Here is a 26,801-nt window from a genome sequence, read left to right as displayed (position 1 = left end):
GAGGTGAAACTTACTCCAATCACTTAACTGTCTAGGCTAAGAGTAAGAGGAATTGAGTATAGTGTTAAAATAAGGGTTATAAAGCGAGTGAAAGACGTTTGATTGGCAGATAGCCACTAAATGAGGTCATCGTGGGAGCGTTACGAGATGAGCCGTATTTTATTTTTTATTAAATTACGTACTTCGTTTCCTGTCTAGACATCTCTCTATCTGTCTCTCCCTCTCTCTCTGTTTGCGTTTGTGTATGTCTCTCTCTCTCTGTCTCTCTCTCTGTTTGCGTTAGTGTATCGCTCTCTCTCTCTCTTTCTCTCTCTCTCTCTCTCTCTCTCTCTCTCTCTCTCACTTCGTCTTCCTTACTCTAAAGACTGGAAAATGGCGTCTGGCTGTTTTTTTTTTTTTTGTAAAAACTTCGATCGTTAATATTTTTTGTAAGCGTATTTTTTTTTTATTCACATTTTTGGCTTGTTACTTTTCGTTTAATTATGGTATCTAACTATTTTGAATGTGCTAATAACTTTGGTAACGTTGCCATAGCGTAGAAGTTCGTAGTTTAGCTTGTGTAAGGGTTAATTTTTTTTTAACAATAACATGTTTTTGTAAATTCAGACTGCCATTAGAGCTTGCTGACGTCAAGATCACGTGACATGACTCAGCGGGTTTTAAATACAAGTTGACACAAAATAAACGGCCCCGTGTATACTTTATGTAGAAGAGTTATTGTTCGTATTTTTTGTGCAGTTATAAATCGATTTAAAAATATGTAATATTTAACATTAAAATGTCACTTTTTGGGGGCCCCCTGCAGAAAATCGATCCGTTGACGCACTTCTGATGGCCCTTTTGGGCTAATTTTTAAATATTTATCGTCCGGGGGGGGGTCTTAAATATGATACCAAGTTTGTGAATTTTTGTTCCGTCAGTCAAAAGTTTTTAGCAGACACACAAACATACATACATACATACACACATACATATATTTTCGCTTATATATACATAGATTAAAACACTCTTGCACTAGATTTGTCAGAAACCGATCTTAAGAATGCGTGAAAAAATTGAATAATTCGACCTCCTATTTTTCCAAGCTTATAACTACTTGAAAAATGTAATTCAACCTCTAATTATTTTTTCAATTAAAGTAGCAAAGACCAAATTAAAAAAAAAAATAACAGGTTTCATTGCAAATTATGCAATATTTGTATTTTTAATCGGTTTTCTTTATAAAAGATTTGAAGAAAAAAAACGAAATTTTATTATTCGGTTATAAAAAGAATATTTTTAGAAAATACTAGTCAATGTGTACTTCCATTTTTCATTGTTAAGAATTTATCCATATTTATATTTTAAATTCCGTATTTTTTTTTTAATAAAAGGATTTTTAAACGAGTATTTGAAAAACCGCAATTACGTAAGCATATTTGCATTGTTATCGAAACACGGAAAGTAGTGTTTGTTCTTGTTTTGCACTACGGATGGACAGAAGGAAGTAAAAACCACACGTTTGCATTAACCGTTTAGCCTTGTGCGTGAAGAAATATGTGTCCCCATAAGTTAAATATAGACACATTTTACTTATAAGTTTTTGCAAAACATTGAATTAAATACAAATAATTGTCGTCAGCGTCCAATATTTATTTTACGATATTTACTTAACATAAGCTTTCACTTAAAAAAAAAAAATCAACGTGTTTTTGTGTGTGTGTGTTTTTTAAGGATTTACACTTTGGACTCTGCAGGTATATTTCCAAAAACAATTCTTTTTTTGTTTTAAATTAGAATATTTTCTTTATTGATCTTTTATCTGTAGTTGGTAATATATAAAACGTAAATTAATTATTTAAATTTTATTAGACATTTCAAAATGGGGGGGGGTGAAATAAAAAAGAAAGTTTGTCTAAAATATGAAATTTCACATTGACCATGAAAATATCGTAAAAATTGAACCAATAGAAAAATTAAGATAGATTTTTAAAGTTTAAAAATTGAAAAATATTTAACTCGTAAAATTCGATTGATTTCATTAAATAAAAAATGCATTTTTTGTCTTAGGGGTATCAAAAATCCCTTCCCCCCAAATTCTGATACACCTACTGCTTCCTTAGTATTTCTCGTCATCCTGGTTTACTATTTGCCTTCTTCCATGTTGTGAGTGTTGCCACATTCTCTGCTGCTTTCTAATTTTTGTTTGTATAGACTTTGGCCCAATGATTTTTCTATCCACAAGCTGAACATATTGTACCCTATGCTTAACGTTTTCAAATGGATTATAACCTTTGCATCGTTTGCAATGCTTGTATTGTACTGCATCTATCTCTTTTTCTTTTCGTTTGTAGAGTTGTCTCATGCGGGCTATGGAAGCTTCATGTGTCCTGCCCCTGCCTGACTGCCATAATTTATAGCTCCCTGCAGTGTCTAATCTTTGGCAGATTTGTCGTTTAATTGTATAAATAGCCTCAAAGCCTATTATCACCAAAAGGGACACGTTGCCTCGATACCGGTATGTATAGAGCTTAATGTAAACTACATTGTTTAACAAAAAAAAAAAATAAATAAATAAATAATAATGAAAGCTAGTTTTAAAATGATTAAATGTTTTATTTATTTTATAATTTAAAATTATTATTTTATAATTTAAAATATTGAACACTACAAATATGTTATTTAACAAATAAAAAAGAGGATAATGCAAGTTTAAAAATTAATTTTTCATTATTTCTTTTTTCTTTGTTAAACAATGTGATCAATTCAAATCAAATTTTAACCATAGTATTACATTTTTAATAATCACGTAAATATAAACTTAAGCGCTATATACCGGTGCCTACCCAACGTGTCCCTTTTTGTCATAATAGAGTTTGAGGCAAAACGGCAAATCTGCCAAATCTTTACCCTTTGCTAAAAGTTGTTTTCCAAGTTCTTGATGTTTCGTTCCGGATATGATTTGTTCTATAATTATTCCTCTGTTTTCTGGACATCTCAGAATTTGCACTTGAGTGTCTGTAATTTACATCTGGCTTGAATGTCACCGAAATTCACTGATTTATTTATTAAAACAATAGCAATAGTAACTTCCGGTTAAAATGTGACGCTGCTTTATAAAAACGTCGATTGTTTTAACCGTATTAATGTTATAATTATTTTATCTTTAAGCATCGATATAATTTATTTCATTATTTAATATGCTTTAGCAATGATTGGAAAACAATTGCACATTTTTTTAACTAATGAACGGACATTTTTTACAGGAGGAACGAAATAACGATTACACCGTTTTACGATGACCTTAATTCATTGTTCTTTAACAGTTGATTTTCTCTTGAAATAATTTCACGTTTAAATCGTGTTTTTCATCTTTTAATTTTGATTCTTTTATATCTTCATCTATTTTATTTCTTAATGAATTGGACACACAAAACAAAAGTTGTATCAATTTACTAAAGAAATCCTAACAAACAAAACAAATTTTCTGTTTTGAACACAAAAGGAAAAAAAAACGAATTCATCCCACTTTTTTCGTATTGAATTCCTGGAATAAAAGGTAAGTTATTTTTTATACACTTTAAAATAAATTTGCATCCAATAACTTTTTAAATAATCTGAAACATTAAAATAAGTTTCTTTTTTTATTGAAATCTAATAAAGAAAATATTGATTTCGCTATGCTTTATAACATGCATTATTATTATTATTATTATTATTATTATTATTATTATTATTATTATTATTATTATTATTATTAATAATAATAATAATAATAATAATAATAATAAAAAACAACATTCTCCCATAAAAAATATTTCTGTTTTGAACACAAAAGAAACTTTAAAAAAAACTTCTAAAAATATAATTTTCAATCGGATATTTAGATTTTTATAACATACATGATTAAAAAAAATAAAAAATAAAAAATAATAATTATTATTATTATTATTATTATTATTATTATTATTATTATTATTATTATTATAAAACATTCTCCCACAAAAGAAACGTCTAAAAATATATTTTTCAATCAGTCATTTAGATTTTTAAACAAAATGTGTTTATTTCAGTATATATATAACATACATTATTAAAAAAAAAAAATAATAAAAAAATATTTCTGTTTTTATTTTCTCAATCGGATATTTAGATTTTTGAACAAAATGTGTTTATTTCAGTAAAACTTATGAATTTTGACAAAATAACAATAATTATGATGTACAAAATAATTTTATTCGGACTTGGTCAAATTGTTAGACAACTGAGCACAAAATAAACTCAACCTTTTTTAATATTGAATTGTTTTAACATGTTACGACGAGGGACCAGATTAATAGTAAACAAAAGCATTAAAAGGTGTTCGAATCAGTGTAAAGGTGAAGACGAATATAAACGTTCGGTAAATGATACGTTACGCGACAACAGAACACCGACAACTCTAATTTGTTTTTTTAGAGGTACTCGAGATCGGTGACAACGAATCTGATAATCAAACCTGTCGCATTTACTGAGTACAATACCATTTAACATTTCACAAAATGGGGGGGGGCTCTGGCATCGTAGGCAACTGAGATAAATATCTACTTTAAAATTTGGTGCTTATGCATTTTTGGTACCGTGCTATTTGTAAATAGTGTTTTCAGGTTAAACTCAAGTTTCACACAGATTGTTTATTCAATCGTAAGGTGGAAGTATAGTTACAAAACACCCTCACCTACACAAGGGTTAAGTTGGTTTTGTAAATAAAAACATAATTTCATTACGGTAAAAATACATAATACCCAAAATTGTACTTTGTATTGTTCAACGATTTTAATTGTAAATTATAAAAAAGAAACACATTTACTCATTTGTAAACTTCAGCTTGCATTATTTCTTTTTTATTTGTTAAACAAGTGCTTAATTTAAAATAAATTTAATCACAGCCTTACATGTGAAATAATAGCGTGATTAAATTTTACCCATTTAAAGTTTGAGAAACATTTCTAATATAAAGAAACGTCAAAACTTAGCAACTTGGAAACTAAAAAAACAAAACAAAATAGAAAAAAACTTTTTTTCTCATGCGTTCTTATTGATATTTTAGTGAAAACGAATTACTATATGATTATCTTTTGTACGAAAATAAAATATAATTAATTCTTTTAATTTTTTTATGAGTCTCTTTCACTGTCAATGACATGAATAAATAACGAAATAAAAATAAAAATACTCCAATTTCTTCTTGGTCAAATAACACGACAAATAAATAAACCAACATTTTTTTCTAAACAGAAGATACTTGTAAACCAAAACATTGTATCCAAAAGTATCAATATATAATTGTAAAAACATTTATTTATACGTCTGTATAAGACTGGAATCTGTGTAAAATACAGAAGTAATCAACCATCTCAGCAAAAATAACCTTTTAGTGACACACAATATGGTTTCCGCTCTGCTAGATCTACTGCAGATGTGCCTACAGTTATATCTCATAGGATTAGAGAATCTCTCGACGGAGGCAACCTTTCTAGGGCAATTGTTCTTGACATATCAAAGGCCTTTGATAGGGTATGGCATAAAGGTTTACTTCACAAGGTCTCTTAATATTGTATAGGTGGAAATGTCTTCTCAATTATTAAATAATTTCTTTCTGATAGGTTCATAAGACAGAAAATAAAATAGAAAAAAAATTAAAATAAAAATCATTACAAATCGACAGAAAGGCATTTTATATTACCAGTTCATTTGAAAAGTTATTACTACACAAGCAATAAGGCCCGGCATATAAAATCAAGAGTAGGTTCTTTGATATAACAGGGGTACATTCAAAATGAACGTTTATATTTTAACCGGTTTTCATCAAATGGAAATGGAGGGATGTCAGTTTCTATTGCGACAATTTCATCGTTTATGTTGTGGATTTACTTAGAATACTACACATACACACACACACATATATATATATATATATATATATATATATATATATATATATATATATATATATATATATATATTGACATCACAATGGGTCTCCAATTCTGTGTTGGTTACTGAGTTGGTAGGCTTGTACTGTACTCAAGGAGATGGACAGAAAAATACCTGGTTTAAATGGAGGAGGGGCTATATAGGGATGACACACTAGTTATAATTAATTCAAGCGATCGAATTACTGAAAAAAACTAGGAAAAATATCAGAAATGTTTTTAATGAAATGGGATTGGAAATAACAATAGACAGCAATTACAAAGAAGTAAACTTTCTAGACATTACTCGAAATCTTAATGATAACACATATGAACCGTACCACAATCCTAACCAAAAAGTATTCTACATTGATAATCAATCGAATCATCCTAAATGTATGAAGAAGGCACTCATACCCAATATTTCTAAAACAATATCTGAGCTATCAAAGAATGAGAGTCTTTTTGATAAAAACAAAGATTATCACAATGAAGCTCTTCTCAGATCGGGATACCATGGGAAAATAGAATACAAGAAGAGTGCAAACAGTAGGAATTACAAACCTAACTGCACAATATCGTACAACATGGCAATGAGAGCAAGAAAGAAACCAAAGATTAATAATGGATACAATAAAAAAGATCAAAGGAATAAAAACAGGGAGAGTAATAATAGCAGTGAAACAGGTAATGATGAGGTGCGTACTACGAATAAGAGAAACAGACACAAGAAACAGGTTTGGTTTAATCCGCCGTTTAGTGAGCATATCCAAAACAATATCCTTAAGGAATTTTACAGAATAATTGATAAGAATTTCCTACCTGAGAATAGATTAAGCAAAATAATTAATAGGAACTCAGTAAAACTTTTTTCTCCACTTCTGTCAACTTAGCCAACCCTATAATAAGCTCTAATAACAGGAAAATAAGGAACAATAATAAGTCAGTATCGGAGGAACGAGTTAAAGAGAGAAACTGTAATTGCAGAATACCTGGAAATTGTCCGTTGGATGGCAAATGCTTAATCTCAGAAATAGTGTACAAATGTGAGATTCAGGCTGAGAATATAAAGTAAGTATATCTTGAAGCCCCACGGTGCGTTTTTAAGGAAAGATTCAGAAACCATGTTGTTGATAATGATAGAAGGGGGATAGTACTAGAATTAACATCTATATATATAAAAGCGAAAATGTATGTGTGCTCGCTTTTTGTGTATGTCTTCAAAAGGCTTTTTTTATGGCAGATTTGCGAGGCCGTCCCTCATTTTTAAAACTTTTTATATCACGTCTAAATGATAATATCTATGACTTTGATAAATGGTAATTATTCGACATTTCCAGATCTGCACGTGTTGCATTAGTTTTTCTGTATAAAAAAGCGAAACTCGATTCAAAATACTAGCCCACGGCCAGTGGTCTGTAGAAAGCTATGTAACGTTTGATCAATGTCGTCATATCAGAAGTTTGCTTTCATTTCGAGACAAGACACTTCCCCCTAATAAACAGGGAGCTGTTTTTTTTCCAAAGTTAGTTAAAAACAAAGAAACCGGTTTATTGATCTCATTAAAAACTGTCCCACAGAAAATGTTAACTGCTGAATAGCTATCGCTTACCATCGCCGCATGTGCATAAAGTTTTTCATATAAAAAAACAAACTCGCATTAAATAAAACACTGTCCTGCACTCAATGTGCATGTCAATAACTCGTCAAAAACGGGCACCTTTTTTTTTTGTTTTTTTCACACTTTACTATTTTTCAACTGCACGTCAAAGCTCTGTTTTTTTTTAACAACCAACGATTTTTCTTTTTATTCACCCAAAACCACACACACCTCCAAACACTGGGGCAACGCCGGGTACTCCTCGCTAGTTAGAAATAAAAGAGAAACACAACTGTATTAGGTTATTGAATTAGGGAACTTCATAAAAACATAAAAGATTTTGAAAATGGTCAACAGTAGATAAAAGGTAGAAAGTATAGACGTGGTAAATAAAAAAGATGACATCTATGTTTACTGGTAGCCTTCTAGATAGTGAATTCTAAAGAAGAAATATTACATAAAAAGCTGTTATACAGGGATGTTTTCATAGGAATAGATTTTAGCTATCGTGTCTAAAACGCAGCTGGGAGGAAAAAAATTCTTGTGAGAAAAAATATGTTTTTGAGTGGAAGGCCAGACTTAAAATGGAGTTAAATAGCTTAAAATGGAAAAAATTAGATGTGATAAATGATTCAAATTTAGTAAGCAAATCTGGAATCTAAAATTCAACACTTGAAACACATTATTAAAAATAAAGATGAGATGTCGGAAATCTTTCTGTCTCTGTCTGTCCTTGTGGCCATGTCACTAGTAAGGGTGCTGGAGGTAAAGGTTTTGTCTGGGCTGACGTTATCCACCTGATATTCAGGGACCCGAACCTTGGATTAACCACAAAGGACGCTGTCCTATCAGCAGGTGCAAAGTACCATTTGATGAGTTGATCTAGACCATGGAGTAGTCTCTGGTGGGGCCTCTCGATGCCATACTAGTGGGTAATTGTTACGGCTTTACCTTTTCGTGTGCTACAAAAAATTTTCCTGTCTTTTTCTCTCTTACTTTTCCTCTCTGTACTGCTATAACCAAGTATGCCGACCTATTCCACAAATCCCAAAACCTCAACATGAAATATCTCCAGAATAAAAACTCGATTAAACCTAGAACCCCATCTTCCAACGTAGACCCCTACTACCAGGTCTCCTTCTCCAACATCAGGGGTCTACCTTCCAATTACAGGAGACGAAACCGAACATATTATTTCTAAGTGAAACTGGAATAGGGCCGACCACTTCCCTAGATGAGTTCATAATTAACGGATACTCTAAATTAACAGCTAAATCTGACCGCCAAGATCGCCATGGGCATGGAATATGTGCCTACATTAAGGATGGCTTCCCGTGTGGCAGGGATATCTCTAGAGAAGATCCTAATTTACCCTATATGTGCTTCAGGGTTGCACTTGCTAACACCACTGCATTTATATTTGCCCTCTATCGGCCCCACAACAGTGGAGTTACTATCTTTAAGAGCATATCTGAGAAAATAGACCACATCCTGTCAGCACATCCCTCGACTAACATCCACATCTGTGGTGACTTCAACATCCATAACGTGAAATGGCTGACCCATTCAAATAAGACAGACGACGAGAGGAGGTTTTGTCATGATTTTCCCATTGCTTATGACCTCACTCAGATTGTTCGCGAACACACTCGTGTGCCTGATACACCCGGTCAATATGCAAGCCTCCTAGACCTTTTTCTCTCAACTACCTCTGAGCTATGTTCATGTTCCGTTCATTCTCCTCTAGGATCCTCCGACCACTTCGTCGTATCAGTTAAGATAAAAACGAAATGTAATTAGTCCCCAGACATACCCCTTCACTATACTGTATACCGATACTCTATGGCTGACTGGGATAGCTTCCGTACATTCGTATCTGATTTACCTTTGCACTCCATGTTTGAAAAGGAAGTGTCTTCTATAGTATGAGATCTGACCGAATGGTTAATTGTAGGCATAGACCAATTCATACCATCTAAAAAATTCCAACAAAAACCTTACAGCCAGCCATGGTTCTCCCCAGAATGTGCTGCTGCTATCGCGCACAGAAATCACTTTTTCCATAGCTACCAACGTAATAGATGCACTGAGACTAAAGCTGCTTTCAGGACTGCCAGCAACCACTGTAAAAGAGTAATAAAAAATGCAAGAGAGCTATATGCCCAGTCTGTTAAATCCAAGGTAGCTGATCAGCGGCTTGGTTCCCACCAGTTTTGGCAAATAACAAATAGGATCCTGAACAGAAGTGTGCGTTCTATCTCAACCATTATCAATGGACTAGAGGTCATCTCGTCAGCGTCAGACAAGGCCAAACTATTTGCGAAGAACTTTGCAGCTAATTCTACCCTATGCGATGAAGGCCATCAACTCCACATATTTCCTCCTATAACATACAACAAGCTAGGTAACATACAAATATCCGTGCATGAGGTCGCCAAGCTAATCAAGAACCTAGATTCCAGTAAAGCAACTGGCCCTGACGGCATCCCAATTATAGTGTTAAAAAAGCTTCAACCAGAACTTGCTCCCATACTTACGAAACTATTTAAGTGCTGCCTTAAGGAGAAGTGCTTTTCGACTCCCTGGAAGACCTCATCAGTTTGCCCTGTATTTAAGAATTCAGGTGATAAGTCGTCTCCCTCTCAGTACAGACCAATAAGTCTCCTGTGTGTTATGAGTAAGTTGCTGGAATCCATATTAAATAGAGAAATAGTAAACCACCTCAGCAGGAATAACCTTCTTAGTGACACACAATATGGTTTCCGCTCTGCAAGATCTACTGCAGATGTGCTGATGATTATACCCCACAGCATTAGTGAATCTCTTGACAAAGGCTTTCTTTCTAGGGCAATTGCTCTTGACATATCAAAGGTCTTCGACAAGGTATGGCATAAGGGTCTACTTCACAAGATTTCCAGCTACGGTATAACTGGAAATGTTTTCTCAATTAAATCATTTCTCTCCGATAGGCTCATAAGAGTAGTGGTAGATGGACAAAAATCGAGGCCTGCAATATAATGCTAGAGTCTCTCAGGGGTTAATCCTGGGCCCAACTCTCTTCCTGATCTACATCAATGACCTCCCTAAATACATACTTACATCATTCGTTGACATCTATGCTGATGACACGACCATCTATGGCAACACATCAAAGGCTGTAAATGACAAAGTTCTCTCTGATTCTCTCTCCTCTGATCTCGAGCGCGTGGTTCAGTGAGGGAAGATGTGGCTGGTTACCTTTAATGCATCCAAAACCTTACATCATCAACGCTCTGATCCTATCCTTACATCATCAACGCTCTGATCCCCATCTGGCATCAATTGTGATGGATGGCTCTTGTCTGGGTGAGTCCCCGTGTTTTGACAAGCTTCTGGGTTTGACCTTTACTCCTGATCTGAAATGAAACACGTACATCAAGTCTGTTGCCAAGGTCGCTGGAAAGATGGTGGGATCCTTCTACCGCTCCAGAAGATATCTCACTACTGATGCAATTCTCTATCTATATAAAAGCCAAGTACGGCCAAGGATGGAATACTGCTGCCATATCTGGACAGGAGCTGCTAAAACAGCGTATCCTGCCTTGACAGAGTACAAAATAGACTTTGTGGCTTAGTGGGGGATGCCCTTTTCTCTACCCTACAACCTCTCTCCCACAGAAGAGACGTTGCGAGCCTATCCGTGTTTTATCGTTATTTCTATGGCAGGTGCTCGTCTGAACTTCAATCTCTGGTCCCCCCTCGCCAATGTTTCACGAAAAACACCTGTCTAGCTGAATCCACTGTGAAAAATTTCCACCACTCTATATCTGTGCCTTAATCAAAACGCGGATTCCATGAACAAAGCTTCTTTCTTAGAACTACACACCTGTGGAACTCTGTTCTCTCTGCGTGCTTCCCACCGGACTACAACTTGGATATCTTCAAGTCCAACGTTAACAAATTCCTAATGAACCGCCCCCTTAAGTAAACACTTCATCAAATCTCCACACTAATGTAATGTACTTGCAATAACCCTTATCCCTGAGTGGCTTCCGGGCCTTGATAAGTGGTGATCACTGTGTAAAAAAAAAATTAAAAAATAAGGACAATGGATTATCAGATAAGAAATTTAGATACATAAAAAGGCTTAACAAAGATTAGCAATATGGTTTCCAAACTAGGACCACAATATTAGATATGTGGATAGTGTAATAGTCGATACAGTTTTTAGATCAATAAAATGGCTTAACAAAGATTAGCAATATAAATTCAACACTAGAAACACAATATTAGTAATCAAGAATGGAGATCAATAGATACTGTTTTTAGATCAGTAAAACTATAAAAAAATAAACTAAATATTCTAGCTTATAAAATTATATTCTTGTTTTGAACGGTTAAACCCAAAAAGCAAAGGAGACCTCCACTTACATTGGAGTAAAGCATACATGGAGCTAAATAATATGTTTATTAATAGAATACTTATTAATAGGATATTTATTATTATTAGATAAGCAATTAAGTACTTAAATCCCGAATTGATATTATTTGAATTAAAGCCATATATAACCTCATAAAATTATGTCTGGATTGCAAATGTAGGTAAAAACTTTGGCAATAAAGTCAGTATCACGGTTAAGATATGCATTACAAACTTATAATGTGAATAGGTTAGCCTAGATTAAAATCGTTTTATTAATTTATAAATAAATCATAAATACATATTAGGGATTTGCCAACTAAGAACTCTGCAAAAGCATTAAAATCTCGAACGTATAGAGTTACCTCCCTTTCAACATCATAACTACATATTAGGAATTTGGCAACTTACAATTCGAAAAAATAGTTGATTAGTCTGAATTAGAAAAAAAAAGCTTTAAAATTTCGAATGTATACTTACCTCCCATTCAACGCCTAAACTATTAGTTAATCGTAACTCTTTATAGGTAGGAACAAAAAAAAAATTAAGAATAAATTTTAAATGAAGAATGAGATTTCACTGAATAAAGAGTAATGTTTACCATTTCTTCGTATGGAATAAATTTTAAACAATAACCGCTTTTTGAAATTACACAAATAATTTAGCCGGTATTTTTGTAAATAAACAAAGCAAATTTTAGAAATAAATAGAATTCAAATAATATAGCCGAAGATTTAGTTGATTAGTCTGGATTAGAAAATATAAATAAAATATAATAAAGATGTTCAATTTAATAAATTATACAAAAAATGTAAAGACTTTGGAAGGAGGAAATGTAGGTAAAATATTTTACCATGTCCTCGCCTTATAAGGGAAACGGATTCCATATTGTTCATTTATAAAATGTGTTTTATTCAATGTCTGATGAAAGGTTCTTTTTGTGAGAATTTCCAAACGATAAAGTGTTTGAATTTGTCGGAATATTCTTGAAACAATTGTAACTAATGATGAAATACACTATTTGTTGCCATCAACCTATTCCTTGGTGTCTTGATTTTGTTAAAACAATATATGAATGCTCAATTATTAAATATGGTAATTATGAATCTTACTGTTTAAGCCATCTTATTTTGACTTTAAAGTATTTGGTATATTAACGGTTACCGAATTTTCAATTATATAATCCCAATAAAATTGGGAATACTATAAATAAGACTATATATATATATATATATATATATATATATATATATATATATATATATATATATATATATATATATATTGCGCTGCTTCTTTTAAAAAGATGTTATGTGAAACACATACTGTTCTCAGTGGCATAACTTCAATGTAATAGATAAAACCGGTTTTTATCAAATGAAAATCCATATACATAATACAACTTCGGTTCCTTCAAATATTAACTGACAATATATCAAATTTTTAAACAGTATAAAAAATGTTGAAAAATTTAGAGAGTTAAATAGAGGATTTTTTCTAGAATGTGAAATACCTGTTAGTATGTTTTAGAAGAATTACTAATTGGTACGTATATGTATGTAAAATTGAAACTAATAAATTACTCTCTCAAAAATATATTAGTTTAACTTAAGCTTGCAAAAAATGTTTTGACACTACTCTTGAAAAATCCTTAAGTCGAGTGTCACAAATTTAATTCCTACATATTTCTGAACTTCGTTAAGATATGTGAAACACATACAGTTCTCATTGGCATAACTTCTATTTAATAGCCAAGTAAATTTTCACTGTAAAAAGGCAAAGCTTTAAAAGAGGATAATTCCTGACCATGTGGGTTGTTATTGCTTGTTGAAGAGCTGTAAACTGTGGGTAAACTGTCAGCTAATTGGTTCGTATTTCGAATAGCTGGTCTGCCAAACCTAAATGATATTTCAGGCTATCATCATGATGTTTTCCTGATTAAGGCAAATAGTTATCTGCTGCTTTTGAATTTATCATCTTTAGTTTTTTTTAATACTTATACCAAGTGGCTTCATCGCTTGTCTTTAGCGACTTTCCTATAAAGAGGCTAAATTACTTCTTTATTAATCAATTTGAATCGGATTGTAAAAAGTGTTATCATTTAGAATGCGTATCGTACATGTGAATGAGTTTAAAATAACAGTTTGAATATATGTAAATCGTACTGTCATACTTGAAACATGTCCAATTACATTTTCAAATAAATTCTGTGGATTATGAGATACATTGATCGTTGAATATACATAACATGAAAAAAAATAAAATTCAAAAAGTAAATCTTGGGGGAAAATAAGAAATTAAGATGTAAAACCCAATGAAATACACTTTAATGTTTATATATGAACAATTGTTTAAATAAATATGAATGTGTTAGTTGCATTGCCAAAAATGTTTCGTTATATCTTCGAACGGGAGTGAACTGGATTATGGGATACATTGATCGTTGGATATACATAACATGAAAAAAATAAAATTCAAAAAGTAAATCTTGGGGGAAGATAAGAAATTAAACTGTAAAACCTAATGAAATACGCTTTAATGTTTATATATGAACAATTGTTTAAATAAATATGAATGTGTTAGTTGCGTTGCCAAAAATGTTTCGTTATATCTTCGAACGGGAGTTCAGTAGATCATGGGATACGTAACATAAAACATGAAACAAAAGATAGATTAAATGTTTATTTTCTGTTTATATTAATCTAAATGTTTTGTCTTACTAATATTTAAAGAACAAACATGAAAACATTTATAAGCTAAACATTTGTGATTGAAAATAATGTTTAAATTCACATGAATTATCGGTGAATGGATGTTTTGTGTTTTTTCACCTCAAATAAGTCACAATGTAATCAGAGCACCTTCCATTAAATTACTTGAAAACATTGTGAGATTGGGACAAAGAGTGGACGTTGGGTGTGGGGGAGGATGAATTAGATTTGAGATTCTTCTTGAACCTTATTGAGTTATCTAACACGGAATAAGTTATGGTAGTTGCACCAGCTCATATGTGGCAATAATACTCAATGCAAATTCTAATGTAAGCTTTGAAGATGTATAGGATACTCTAATTTAAAACTATATTTTAGTAGAGTTTAGAAAACTCACCTTTTATGACGTCTTTGTAATGCTCTCAAATTATTTGCCAATGTAATTGATAATTATTAAACAAATAAATGGTTGGTGCCGATATTTAAATAAACTTGAAACATTTACACCCGTATAAGTTAAAAGTATGTAGTTACAAATAATTTTGTATTCACATGAATTAGAAGTTTAACAGTTATATTTCCTCCAATCATAGGATTGAAAAGAATTTAAAAAATAATAAGAAAAAACTAAAAAGTAATAATAATAAAAAATTAAAATGTATAGAATTAAAGTCTTTGATACTGAACAAATACATTAAGACAATGGTTTGGTAGTAACGCAGTTTGATTTAAATTATAAAAATTCCATATATATTTTCAACTAGATTAAGCAACGTCTATATTTACTGATTCTCTGTAAAATTAGAAAATAGTTATTTTAACATGACTCTTATTAATTTTTTATATGTAATTAATCTTGGGGTTGTGACTTAAATCCAACAAAATTAACAACATTAAACAATACTAATACATCAAAGCAAATAGTAATAATATTGAATTTAATTTTTTTGCAGATGTTCCTGATTGAATCCTATGATTGAATTTTAATGGAATATGATTTTCTTTAAACATTATTCGATGAAGAGAATAACGTTATTTGGAAGAATAAAGCGACATCTGAGGCAAAATTTCTTATACTGGCCACTATTACAAATGTTATGAAATAGTTGTGAAAACTTTACACATCTTTAAGATAATATTAGTTTTGATGAAAGATATGATTAATTTTCATATAAATCAGAAAAATAAGAGATCAAATCAAAAGTTTTGATGTATGATAAATAAAACTGGGAAAAGTCACATTTGTGTGATTTCATTATAAAAACACATTTTTTGAAATGTTTGAAAATACAATTATTTTAATGTTTGGTATCTGGTGGGATGATACGTCCGCATCTTAAACAAACTGATTTGTAAAATTGGAATAAAAAGGGAAAACCTTTTTTTTTCGTAAAAATTGTATGAACATTTTTGTTTTATAAAATAACCATTAGTTAAATATGAGAACTAACACTGGTGTAAAACAATATTCTTGTAAAGTGCGTTGATACTCTTGTTCTTTCACATCATCGTTAATGAGATATGAGAACTCTCATTGTGGAAAAGCCACATTTATGTGAAGTGTGTTCTCAAAAATCACTGATATTGATACATATGAGAACTCACACTGCGCAAAAGCCACATTCTAGTGAAGTGTGTAGGTATTGTTGTTCTAAAAAATCAAAGTAAGTGATACATATGAGCACTCACACTGAGAAAAAGATTAATAATCAAAATTTAAATAAAAATTGACGGAAATGTTTAGTGAAAAAGTATAGAAATTCTTAAGAACATTTTAAAAAATTTGTAAAAATATTAGAGTTCTCACAAAACCACATTCTTGTAAAAGTTGCTGATATTCTTGTTTTAAAACGCAATTGCTAGTAAGATGAGTACTCACACTGGGGAAAAGCCATATTCTTGTGAAGTTTGTAGATACTCTTTTCCTGAAAAATCAAAGTTAGTGAGACATATGAGAACTCATACTGGGGAAAAGCCATATTCATGTGAAGTTTGTGGATATTCTTGTTCTGATAAATCCTCATTAGTAATACATATGAAAACTCACACTGGGGGAAAGCCACATTCATGTGATGTTTGTGGATATGCTTGTTTTAAAAAATCAAAGTTAGTGATGCATATGAGAACTCACACTGGGGAAAAGCCATATTCATGTGAAGATTGTGGATATTCTTGTTCTGTAAAATCAAGGTTAGTGACACATGTGAGAACTCACACTGGGGAAAAGCCGCATTCATGTGAAGTTTGTGAATATTCATGTTCTCAAAAATCATCATTAGTGATACATATGAGAACTCACACTGGGGAAAAGCCATATTCATGTGAAGTTTGTGGATATTCTTGTTCTGTGAAAGCAAGTTTAGTTATACACATGAGAACTCACACTGGGGAAAAGCCACATTCATGTGAAATTTGTGGATACTCTTTTACTGAAAAATCAGGGTTAGTGAGACATATTAGAACTCACACTGGGGAAAAGCCACATTCATGTGAAGTATGTGGATATTCTTGTTCTTTGAAATCAACTTTAGTAATACATATGAGAACTCACACTGGGGAAAAGCCACATTCATGTGACGTTTGTGAATATTCTTGTGCTTATAAATCATCGTTAGTGAAGCATATGCGCACCCACACTGGGGAAAAGTCATATTCATGTGAAGTTTGTGGATATTCTTGTTCTGTGAAATCAAGTTTAGTAATACATATGAGAACTCACACTGGCTAAGATTATATTTTAAAAGAACGAGTGTTCAATGAGGAAGAACTTAAACACATGAGAGAGGGAGTAACAGCTCTACTGAACACACAGGCTTATCCAATAGACAACCATATTTTGTATCCCACCAAATTTGATGAGACTGCAAATGTGAGCCCGCAACATCACCACCTTAGACCAGTGCAACATTTGTCGTAACTACTCAACAGATAAGCCTTACAATGCAAAATCCAGCAGAAGTGCATAACTCCATATCAGAAACCCAAATACCTACAGGATCCTCTCCATCATTTCACTGTCACTATAAAGCAGATTACACATCTTCATCCCCATCAACATGTGAAATAACTCCCTCACTAAGAAAAACTCCATCTTGTGTTTTGCTTCCAGAACCAGATGATGAGCGATTGGAAATAGAAGAGGAACTCTGTAACAATAGAAAAAGTCAACAATATGAGCATGGAAGAAAGGCCTAGGTTACCTAAAATACAAGCCTCAAGATTCTTTAAGTCATTGACCATCAAAGTCAATATTGCTCTAATAAGGCTTGTTCCAGAAGAAATAGGCCTTAGGCAGCTAAATAACGTAACATATGCAGCTGGACTGTACATTAGCAACAAAATACTTCCTCTGAATAAACACTAAAATAGAAACAAAAAACCTAATGTAACCAAACCAACAGCAAAATGGAAAGTCAAGCTGCTGAAACAAATAAACACCTGTAGAAAAAAGCTTAGCCAATTAAAGCAGTTCATGAAGAATCTCACAGTGGAAGGTAGACTCAAAAACAGTGTCAAAAGAATCTGTACGAAATTTAAAACAACAAATTGTAAAAATATTGGAAACATAGTGAAGGAACTGGAAGGCAAAATACCAGCCATGGCCCAAAGTATTAAACATCGCATGGCTAAGATTAATGCAAAGACACAGAATAAGCTTTTTGAAAACAATCCCAGAACTTTCTACAGAAATCTAATAAGAGAAGACATTAAAATCCAAGATTCACCATGTAAACAGGAATTAGATAATTACTGGAGCGCCTTATTTGAAAAAGAGGAAGTACATAACGAAGAGGTTCAGTGGATCGGGGATATTTTCAATGCAAATAAAAATAAAAGAGAAATGCCAGAGCCAGAAATAACGCCAGATAAAATAAGATCAAAGCTAGCAAGAGCTTCAAATCACAAGAAACCTGGCATCAACAACATATCTAACTTCTGGTTAAAACAGCTAACAGCATTGCATGATCATTATAGCAGATGTTTCACCAGAATGTTGAAAGCTTATGAAGCGACACCATCATGGTTATTAAAAGGCGATACAAGCTTAATAGTTAAAAGCACAGAAACTAAAAACCCCCAGCAAATATCGCCCAATATGCTGCCTAACCACGATCTACAAGCTATTCACTGGATTAATAGCTGACAGCATTTATGACCATCTTTCCTCCGGAGATTATCTTGAGGAGGAACAAACAGGATGCAGGAAAAACTGCCTGGGCACCAAAGATCAATTGCTCATCAATAAGACCATTTTGGAAGATTGCAGGAAAAGAAAAAGAAATCTAAATATGGCATGGATAGATTATCAGAAAGCATTTAGTAGTGTACCCCATTCGTGGATATTAAAATGTCTCGAATTATACAAGATCCACCCGAACATACGAGAAATTATAGCTGCCCAAACGAAGGAGTGGCAAACATCCATTACGTTAAACCATAGCGGGGGAAGGATATCCATTCCAAATATAAAAATCAAAAAAGGAATCTTCCAAGGACACAGTTTATCTCCTCTACTATTGTTGCATATTGGTTATATTAGAAGAGATCTGTTAGAAGTACATTCATTAGTGTGTGTCTTTGCGTATTATGCCTAAAGGTCCTTGTTTACATATATATATATATATATATATATATATATATATATATATATATGTGTGTGTGTGTGGGTGTGTTCTTATCAATATTCTTTTTATGTGGGTGTGGGTGTGATTCTTCTAATGTCTTTTTGCCTTGCTTAGGGATGTTTCCGAAGATGTGTATGCGCCAACAATGCAATGCTAACATACCTGAATTTGCCTTGGCCAGCGATGATATTCTCTCCTTCGCTGGTTCTCCATCTTGCTGGGAGTCGGGTCACTGCAGATAGATTCATTGATGAACAAACAAGATGGACTTGAAATTTCAATCTTTATTCAAGGCAAACTCTACATCTCGGATCCTGGTTGTTTTCGGGAGGCACCCAAATTCCCGTCCGCTTAATCTGCCGCCTAGACCCTCTCTCACCGTCTCGTCATCACCGGAAGTTACCTAGAAGTCAGTCTCACCTTCCAATTTCCGGTGCACTCCATCTGGGCCACTCAAGGTGACTGAGTTTGACAGCTTTCAAAACTAACCCTGCTAAACTATTTAATGAGAAAATAAACATTCTTATTTTCTTTATTTCTAAGCTAATGAGAAAATAAACATTCTTATTTTCTTTATTTCTAAAAACTACCTAGATAGTCTTTATTTCTAAAAAACTACCAAGATAGCATTTAAGCTGGGACTCCTAATACAACACTATTTTGCTTAGCAATTAATCCTATAAGTAAGCTCCTAAAGAACTACCAAGGTGCTTATAATCTAAGCTACAGCCGCCAAAGAGAATTCTCCAAGGTAATAAATCATTTATTTTTCATGGATGATCTTAAGCTGTATGCTAGCTCTGATAAGGATTTAGATCATCTACTGAAAATTGTCCAGACTTTTTCCAATGAAGTTCGGGCTGGATAAGTATGCTATGTGTACTCTGAAAGCTGGCAAGAAAATATCTACTGAAAACATTCAGCACAATGAAAATAGTGAAATCAGAGAACTGGATGAATAGGAAACATACAAATACCTCGGCATTCATGAAAATGAGTCCATCCAGCATTCCAAGATGAGAGAGAAACTAAGCCAAGAATATTTACGCCGGGTAAGAAAAATCTGCAAAACTGAAATCACAAACAAGAACAAAGTTACGGCAATTAACCAACTTGTCATGCCAGTACTAACATATAGTTTTGGTATTATTGACTGGCCTCAGAAAGACATAAATTGGCTTGACACAAAGACAAGGGGAAAATGTTAACCTTGTACCGAGTTATTTATCGAAACCAGTGCATGCCTCGTTTGTACCTACCCAGGCGAGAAGGAGGTATGGAACTCTCGGAAGTCAATCATCAACACAGAGCCACAATCGTCGGCATAGGTCAGTACATAATAAGTTCCTGTAACCCCAAGCTGATGAAAATTAAAGACCATTATGAGAACCGAGCAAGTAGTACAACATCTATAACACAACTTGCCACTCATTTTGGAAAGGATTGCCTTACAAATGATACTGAGAACCGAAACAAGCCTGCCACTGACATAGCCCAGAAAAGTCGGAAAAATACACTAGCCAGTTCCATAGTGTTAAAACAGAAGAATGGACCAACCATAAACGGGCAAAATATCTCCCGACTAAACTATCCCAAGAATATATCGATAGGGATGGTTCCCTGGACTGGCTCAAAAGAGGATCCCTCCATTACGACCAAGAGAGGTTGATATTGGCTGCACAAGACCAGGGCCTCATGACGAGCGCATTCAAAAAGATGAGTGGCCTAAGCAACAATAATAAATGCAGGTTCTGTAGCACTGAGGTTGAGAGTGTGGGCCACCTGATTTCTAGTTGCAAGGTCCTACTTGGAGATGGTTATCATACAGATCGCCATAACGGAGTTTGCAAATACCTTCACTGAAAGATATGTAAGAAACTCAACATTCAGTGTAGTAAACAATCCTGGGAACATATACCCGAACGAACAGTTGGGAATGACAACTACACTATTCACTATGACTACATAATCCCTACTGCTACATATCTTGAAAATGCAGCTGTTCAACCAGATATAGTGATTTGGGACAGAGCAAACAAAAAAAGCGACCATAATAGAGGTCAGTGTACCCAATGATACAGGGCTTAACAGAGCTGAGAGGGAAAGGATTACAAAGTATCAAGGACTTATGTATGATATGAAACGAAATTGGAAACTAAAAGACGTTTCAATTATACCAGTAATTATAGGAGCAACTGGGCTTATGAAAAAGAAATTTAAAAAGTACATAGCAAGCATACCCGGTGAACCAAGTGCAAGTGAAATAAAAACGACTGCACTGAAAGGGACGGCAAGAATCCTGAAAAGATCTCTTGGTTGGACTCACTAAAATAGGGGTAAATGTCAGACATATGGTTGGATGTCCCACCCCTAGAAGAAAAAGTTTAAGAAAAATGAAAAAAAAGAGAGAAAAGCCACATTCATGTGAAGTTTGTGGATACTCTTTTACTGATAAATCAAAGTTAGTGAAACATACGAGAACTCACACTGGGGAAAAGCCACATTCATGTGAAGTTTGTGGATATTCGTGTTCTGAAAAATCAAGGTTAGTAATACATATGAGAACTCACACTGGGGAAAAGCCACATTCATGTGAAGTTTGTGGATATTCGTGTTCTGAAAAATCAAGGTTAGTAATACATATGAGAACTCACACTGGGGAAAAGCCACATTCATGTGAAGTTTGTGGATATTCGTGTTCTGAAAAATCAAAGTTAGTAATACATATGAGAACTCACACTGGGGAAAAGTCACATTCATGTGAAGATTGTGGATATTCTTGTAATCGGAAATCATCGTTAGTGATACATATGAGAACTCACACTGCGGAAAAATCACAATCATGGCAACTTTGTGGATATGATTGTTCTGTGCAATCAGGTTTTTTTACTCAGATACTTAAACCCAATCGCTGAAAATTGTAACAAAATACAACTAGCAGCTATCAAGGGAACATCGTCTATTCTTAAAAGAACCCTTGGATACAAATTTACATCGTAACAGAATCAAGTGCCAGGAGTGAACCCTTGATCTCTCAGAACTAAAAGTTACATAAAAACTGGAAAATCAATATTCTTTCAGAATATGTAAATATCCCTATTCTTATAAATCAACTTTACTGATACATATGAAAAAGACCCACATTTAGAAAACGCACTATTCATATGAGAACTCCAAGTAAAACAGTATTACTTAAAATGAACCGGAATCGACTCATGATTGATGAAACTATTCTTAATAAATATTTTATAATAGAGCTGAAGTTGAGACTAAAATACAATATTAGGAAGTAATGAATTGTTTAAAACATAAGCTTGCGAGAAAGTAATATAATTGTTGTGGTAGAGGAAACTGTTAATGAAAAGTATTTGAGCTCCCTTTTCTTATGTTGCATTATTAATTGCCCACCTGTCTACATTAATAGTATTCATACAAGCAATATTATGAATTAAACATAATTGTTGCGACCAAATTGTACCATAACGTTTTGTAGATTAACTATATTATATGTAGTGTGTCTGCTTTATATTTAATAAATATTAGTCACAAATATGATAACGCATAAGATAAGAAAATCTCTTATCAAGTTTGATATCTTTTTATATTTTTAGTTATTGTTTGATCTGCTGGTGACATTCTTATTAGACATTAGTTTTCAGCAATGGATTAGTTTTTACATTTTTTAATTTTTTTCCGGAACCCTAAATAAACTCTGTTGCAATATTTTGGACGTGTAATGGGGTATGATCCCACAGAGTCGGACGATTCTATTTATAAACGATGCTGCTAGGAACTGACGAATCGAATTAATTCACGTTCTGCTACCAACCAATCAGAAACCAGAATTGCTTCATAAATAATAAACCTTTTCTTGAGAAATTTCACATGTTTTTTTTTTCGTCTCGACACGGTAAGTATATTTTGCTCTGTGGAACTGTCTACTGCAAACAACGAACCATTAGAAACTGTTCTGTCTACTGCAAACCAGTCAACTCTCAAGACTTGGTTAGAACAACGAACCATCTGAAACGTTTCTGAAACTAAAAATAGCTTAAACTTCTAGATATAGAATAGTTACAAAACGCCCTCCCCATGTTAAGAATGTCTTTCTAAATAACATTATTTTAGCACGGTACTTTCTCTGCATAAGTACCCATTTTTCTGTTAAATAAATAGTTATAAATATATAAAAATGTATATTTTGTTCGTTTACTTCATTTAATCAAGTGCTTATTTCCAATATTAAAATGTTTTTATATTAATTACATATTTTCTATTTTAAAACTTTGATAATTTTTATTTTTATTTGAAAACTAATAATCCGTAATATTCGTGATTTGACGGTGTAAAAGACTGATGTGACCCTTCTAGAGTTGTCGAACTTTGCCGGGACTTAACTGCAAGACTGCCTTTTTTCATCCTAAATTTAAAATAAATAAATAAATGTTCACGGCTTCAATAGCAATAGTAAGCTACTTCCGGTTCAGATATGACACCGTTTTGTGGGAACATCGATTGTTTTAATCGTATTAATGTTTTGTTTATCATTTATTTCATTATTTAATATGCACTAAAAATGATTGGAAAACATTTGCTAATGAACGGACATTTTTACACAAGGAACGAAATAATGATTACACCGTTTTAAGATGACCTAAATTCATGAATTTTGTAGATTAACTATATTATATGTAGTGTGTATTTGCTTTATATTTAACAAATAATAATCACAAATATGACAACGCATAAGATAAGAAAATCTTTTACGAAGTTTGATATCTTTTTTTATTTTTAGTTATTGTTTGATCTGCTGGTGACACTCTTATTAGATATACGTTTTCAGCAATGTATTAGTTTTTTACATTAAAAATTTTTTTTTCCTGAACCCTAAATAAACTCAAAGTGAATATAAAATTATTAAAGTGAATGTCTCCCCAATACATACCATTCATATATTAAAGTTTTTATTGGGCCTCATCACTATTTGTACAATACCTAGTCTACAACTATTTAAATATCACATGTAGTTTATTCGTAGTGAAGTTTTAACGTCAAAAATTGAACACAGATTTAAACACTCAAGTTTTCCAGTAACAAAATATTTTTGTCTAATTCTAAACTATTAACCTAATCAAAAGTGTTATAGTCTGTTTTAAATTAATTGCCTGTTCTTGAGTATTGTCACTGGAATTTTTTTACGAAGGAGTCACCACTTTTCAATGTCCATAGTCTACTCGAGGATAAGGTTCAATGAGTGTACAGTAGTCAATGGGACAATATCCTAATAATCGTTAGTAGTGGAAGTTTCGTAAATTGAATTACTTAAGAGGACGATTCGTCAAGAATTTGTTTACGCTTGAAGACAATTGGAAAGAGAGTGGAAACGGCGGGCAATACTAAAAAATAATTTTTATTTTTTTAAATTTTATTGTATCAACGATTGCCATATGTTTTGATTTGTAAAATCTTACTGTTGAAAATAAAATTTACTTTCCTAATGATTTTTTTATAATCTGTCTCCATTACAATCAACCGTTTCAATGCGAGTGTGTATGATGTTTGGAGTATAGTAATAAATGTTCATTAGGTTGAAAAAATAATTTGGAAGCTAAAACATGGTTTATTAAACTGTAACTATAAGCATATTAGATAGAAACTTTGCAAACCTTCAAAGTTACTGAAATATTTTTTCATTAAGAAAAAAAAAACAAGACGCTTTATATAGCTAAGGAGTCGTGATATGCCTTCCATTTTTATTTTTAGTATACCCATTAAAACGGAAGGGGTTGTGTATATTAAACTTTGTTGATTAAAGAGTTCTCTTAGGAGAGATTACGGTTACATACTCTCACATATTTCTACTTTCAATAATTAGATGAAAAGAAAAAACAATTTTTTATGAAAGGATGGGACAAAATTAAAAGTTATTTCGTAACTGTCCCATCTCTAAAGCTTTTATGGGCTTGATGTGACTCCAGACCTGGTGGTTTGGACTGTTTTAGAGTTGTTTTAAGAGTCTGTATCTTGTACTCCAGGGTTATTTGGTTAAAAAGTGTTTGTTGCCTTTGTGTGCTGGTTGTCTCTATATTGAGGAAATTGTCTTTGGTATGTTCCTGAAGAATTTCAGTTGAGTGTGTTACATAAAAAGGGACAGACCCCAGTAATTAAATAGATAAGTTTCAAAATGATATTTGGAAAAGGATATAATCCAATCCACTAAACAAGAGGTAAAAAGATTAATATTTCATTCTAAGAATGCATCCGATTGTTCATTGTTTTAGAAATAACTGGATATATTAAATTAAGAATAACTGGATATATTAAATATGTCAGTTAAAGTATGGACAATACAAGTTGGAAATAATTATTAACTAAGAGGTTAGATTTTGAATAATTAATTTTGGAATTTCTTTGTTGCCAAACGTGTTAGACGATCGTGTAATTTGAACACATGAGAAAATCACATTGTGGTCCCCACCTCTGACGTCAGAAAGAAAGTTTCCTAATATATTGGGGAAGGGTTCGAGTTAGATTAGAGAGTCGGTCAAGCGACAGTCGGAGAGTCAGTTAGACTGAAAGTTAGCTGAAGATCTCTTGGAGGCGAAGAGGGAAAGATAAGACCATCTAATCATAAAAGGTTTGAATTCCTGATTCACCAATCATCCGGATGAAGAATAAGCAGATTCATGCAATATATAGACAGGATCTTTGTTGCCGTCATAGCAACTGAAAATAAAATATTTTTGTCTCTATATCTGTAAATGAACATTGTATAACTAACTACCAAGTATTATGTGTCCCCACCATCATCATAAATAATGATTCTCCCCTCTGCGTTAACAAGAACTGTTCGTATTGTAATATGATAAACGAATTCATCACAGTCGTCATGATGTAACAAAGTAATATAAATGTCATATATATATATATGATATACACTCTGTCCAATATACAGAATAGGTGATGTCTACACACGCACTGATATGCTGTCTCGATATATATGTCCCTGGACAAAACAACACAAGAAAGATTGATCAACAAATAGAAAAGATTACCAGCAAAATAGGGAGAAAGATGAACTCACTCGTATTTAATCATACATGCATAAATAATGACCCGACAATATATACACAAGCACTGATATACTGACTCGATATATTTGCACACACAGTTACATAACAAGTGTACCTCTGTGATGTTCTTCCATAGGAGTCTACCCTAAGTTGTCGATTTCGACAAAGAGGTTTTCTAGAAGGGTATGTTCAATTTACAACCTTGTTTCTCTGCTCATTTGTGTGACAAGTGCATGAGACCACTGACCTGATTCTTTTTTTAAAACACATACATGTTGTCCTATGTGCAGTCTGGCATATCCTTTCTATGTTGATCATGGTACATCTGATTGTTTTGCATCTGATACAGTCGTGTCATTATCTTCTTGTGAGTGTTTTGACTGGGATGTTCCCATCTAGATGTCTTTTGTATAGAAATTCACCTGTTGATGGAATGGTATGATCATGAGGAGTCAAGCAC

General features: G+C 32.8%; 1 protein-coding gene across 1 annotated transcript; it reads left to right on the top strand.

The window, feature by feature from the left end:
* The first annotated feature begins 3,287 nt into the window (after positions 1-3,287).
* Positions 3,288-19,301, top strand: LOC145270643 (uncharacterized). Its single transcript, XM_080126259.1, has 2 exons — positions 3,288-3,538; positions 15,597-19,301. The coding sequence occupies exon 2, from the start codon at positions 18,116-18,118 to the stop codon at positions 18,785-18,787; it is 672 nt and encodes a 223-aa protein (XP_079982385.1). The 5' UTR covers positions 3,288-3,538; positions 15,597-18,115; the 3' UTR covers positions 18,788-19,301.
* The last annotated feature ends 7,500 nt before the right edge of the window (positions 19,302-26,801 follow it).

The sequence above is a fragment of the Euprymna scolopes genome, chromosome 46 (genome assembly GCF_053919585.1).
Source record: "Euprymna scolopes isolate OS-2025 chromosome 46, ASM5391958v1, whole genome shotgun sequence".
Lineage (NCBI taxonomy): Eukaryota > Metazoa > Mollusca > Cephalopoda > Sepiida > Sepiolidae > Euprymna > Euprymna scolopes.
Note: the sequence above shows the minus strand (reverse complement) of the source record. Positions and strands in the feature narration are given on the sequence as shown.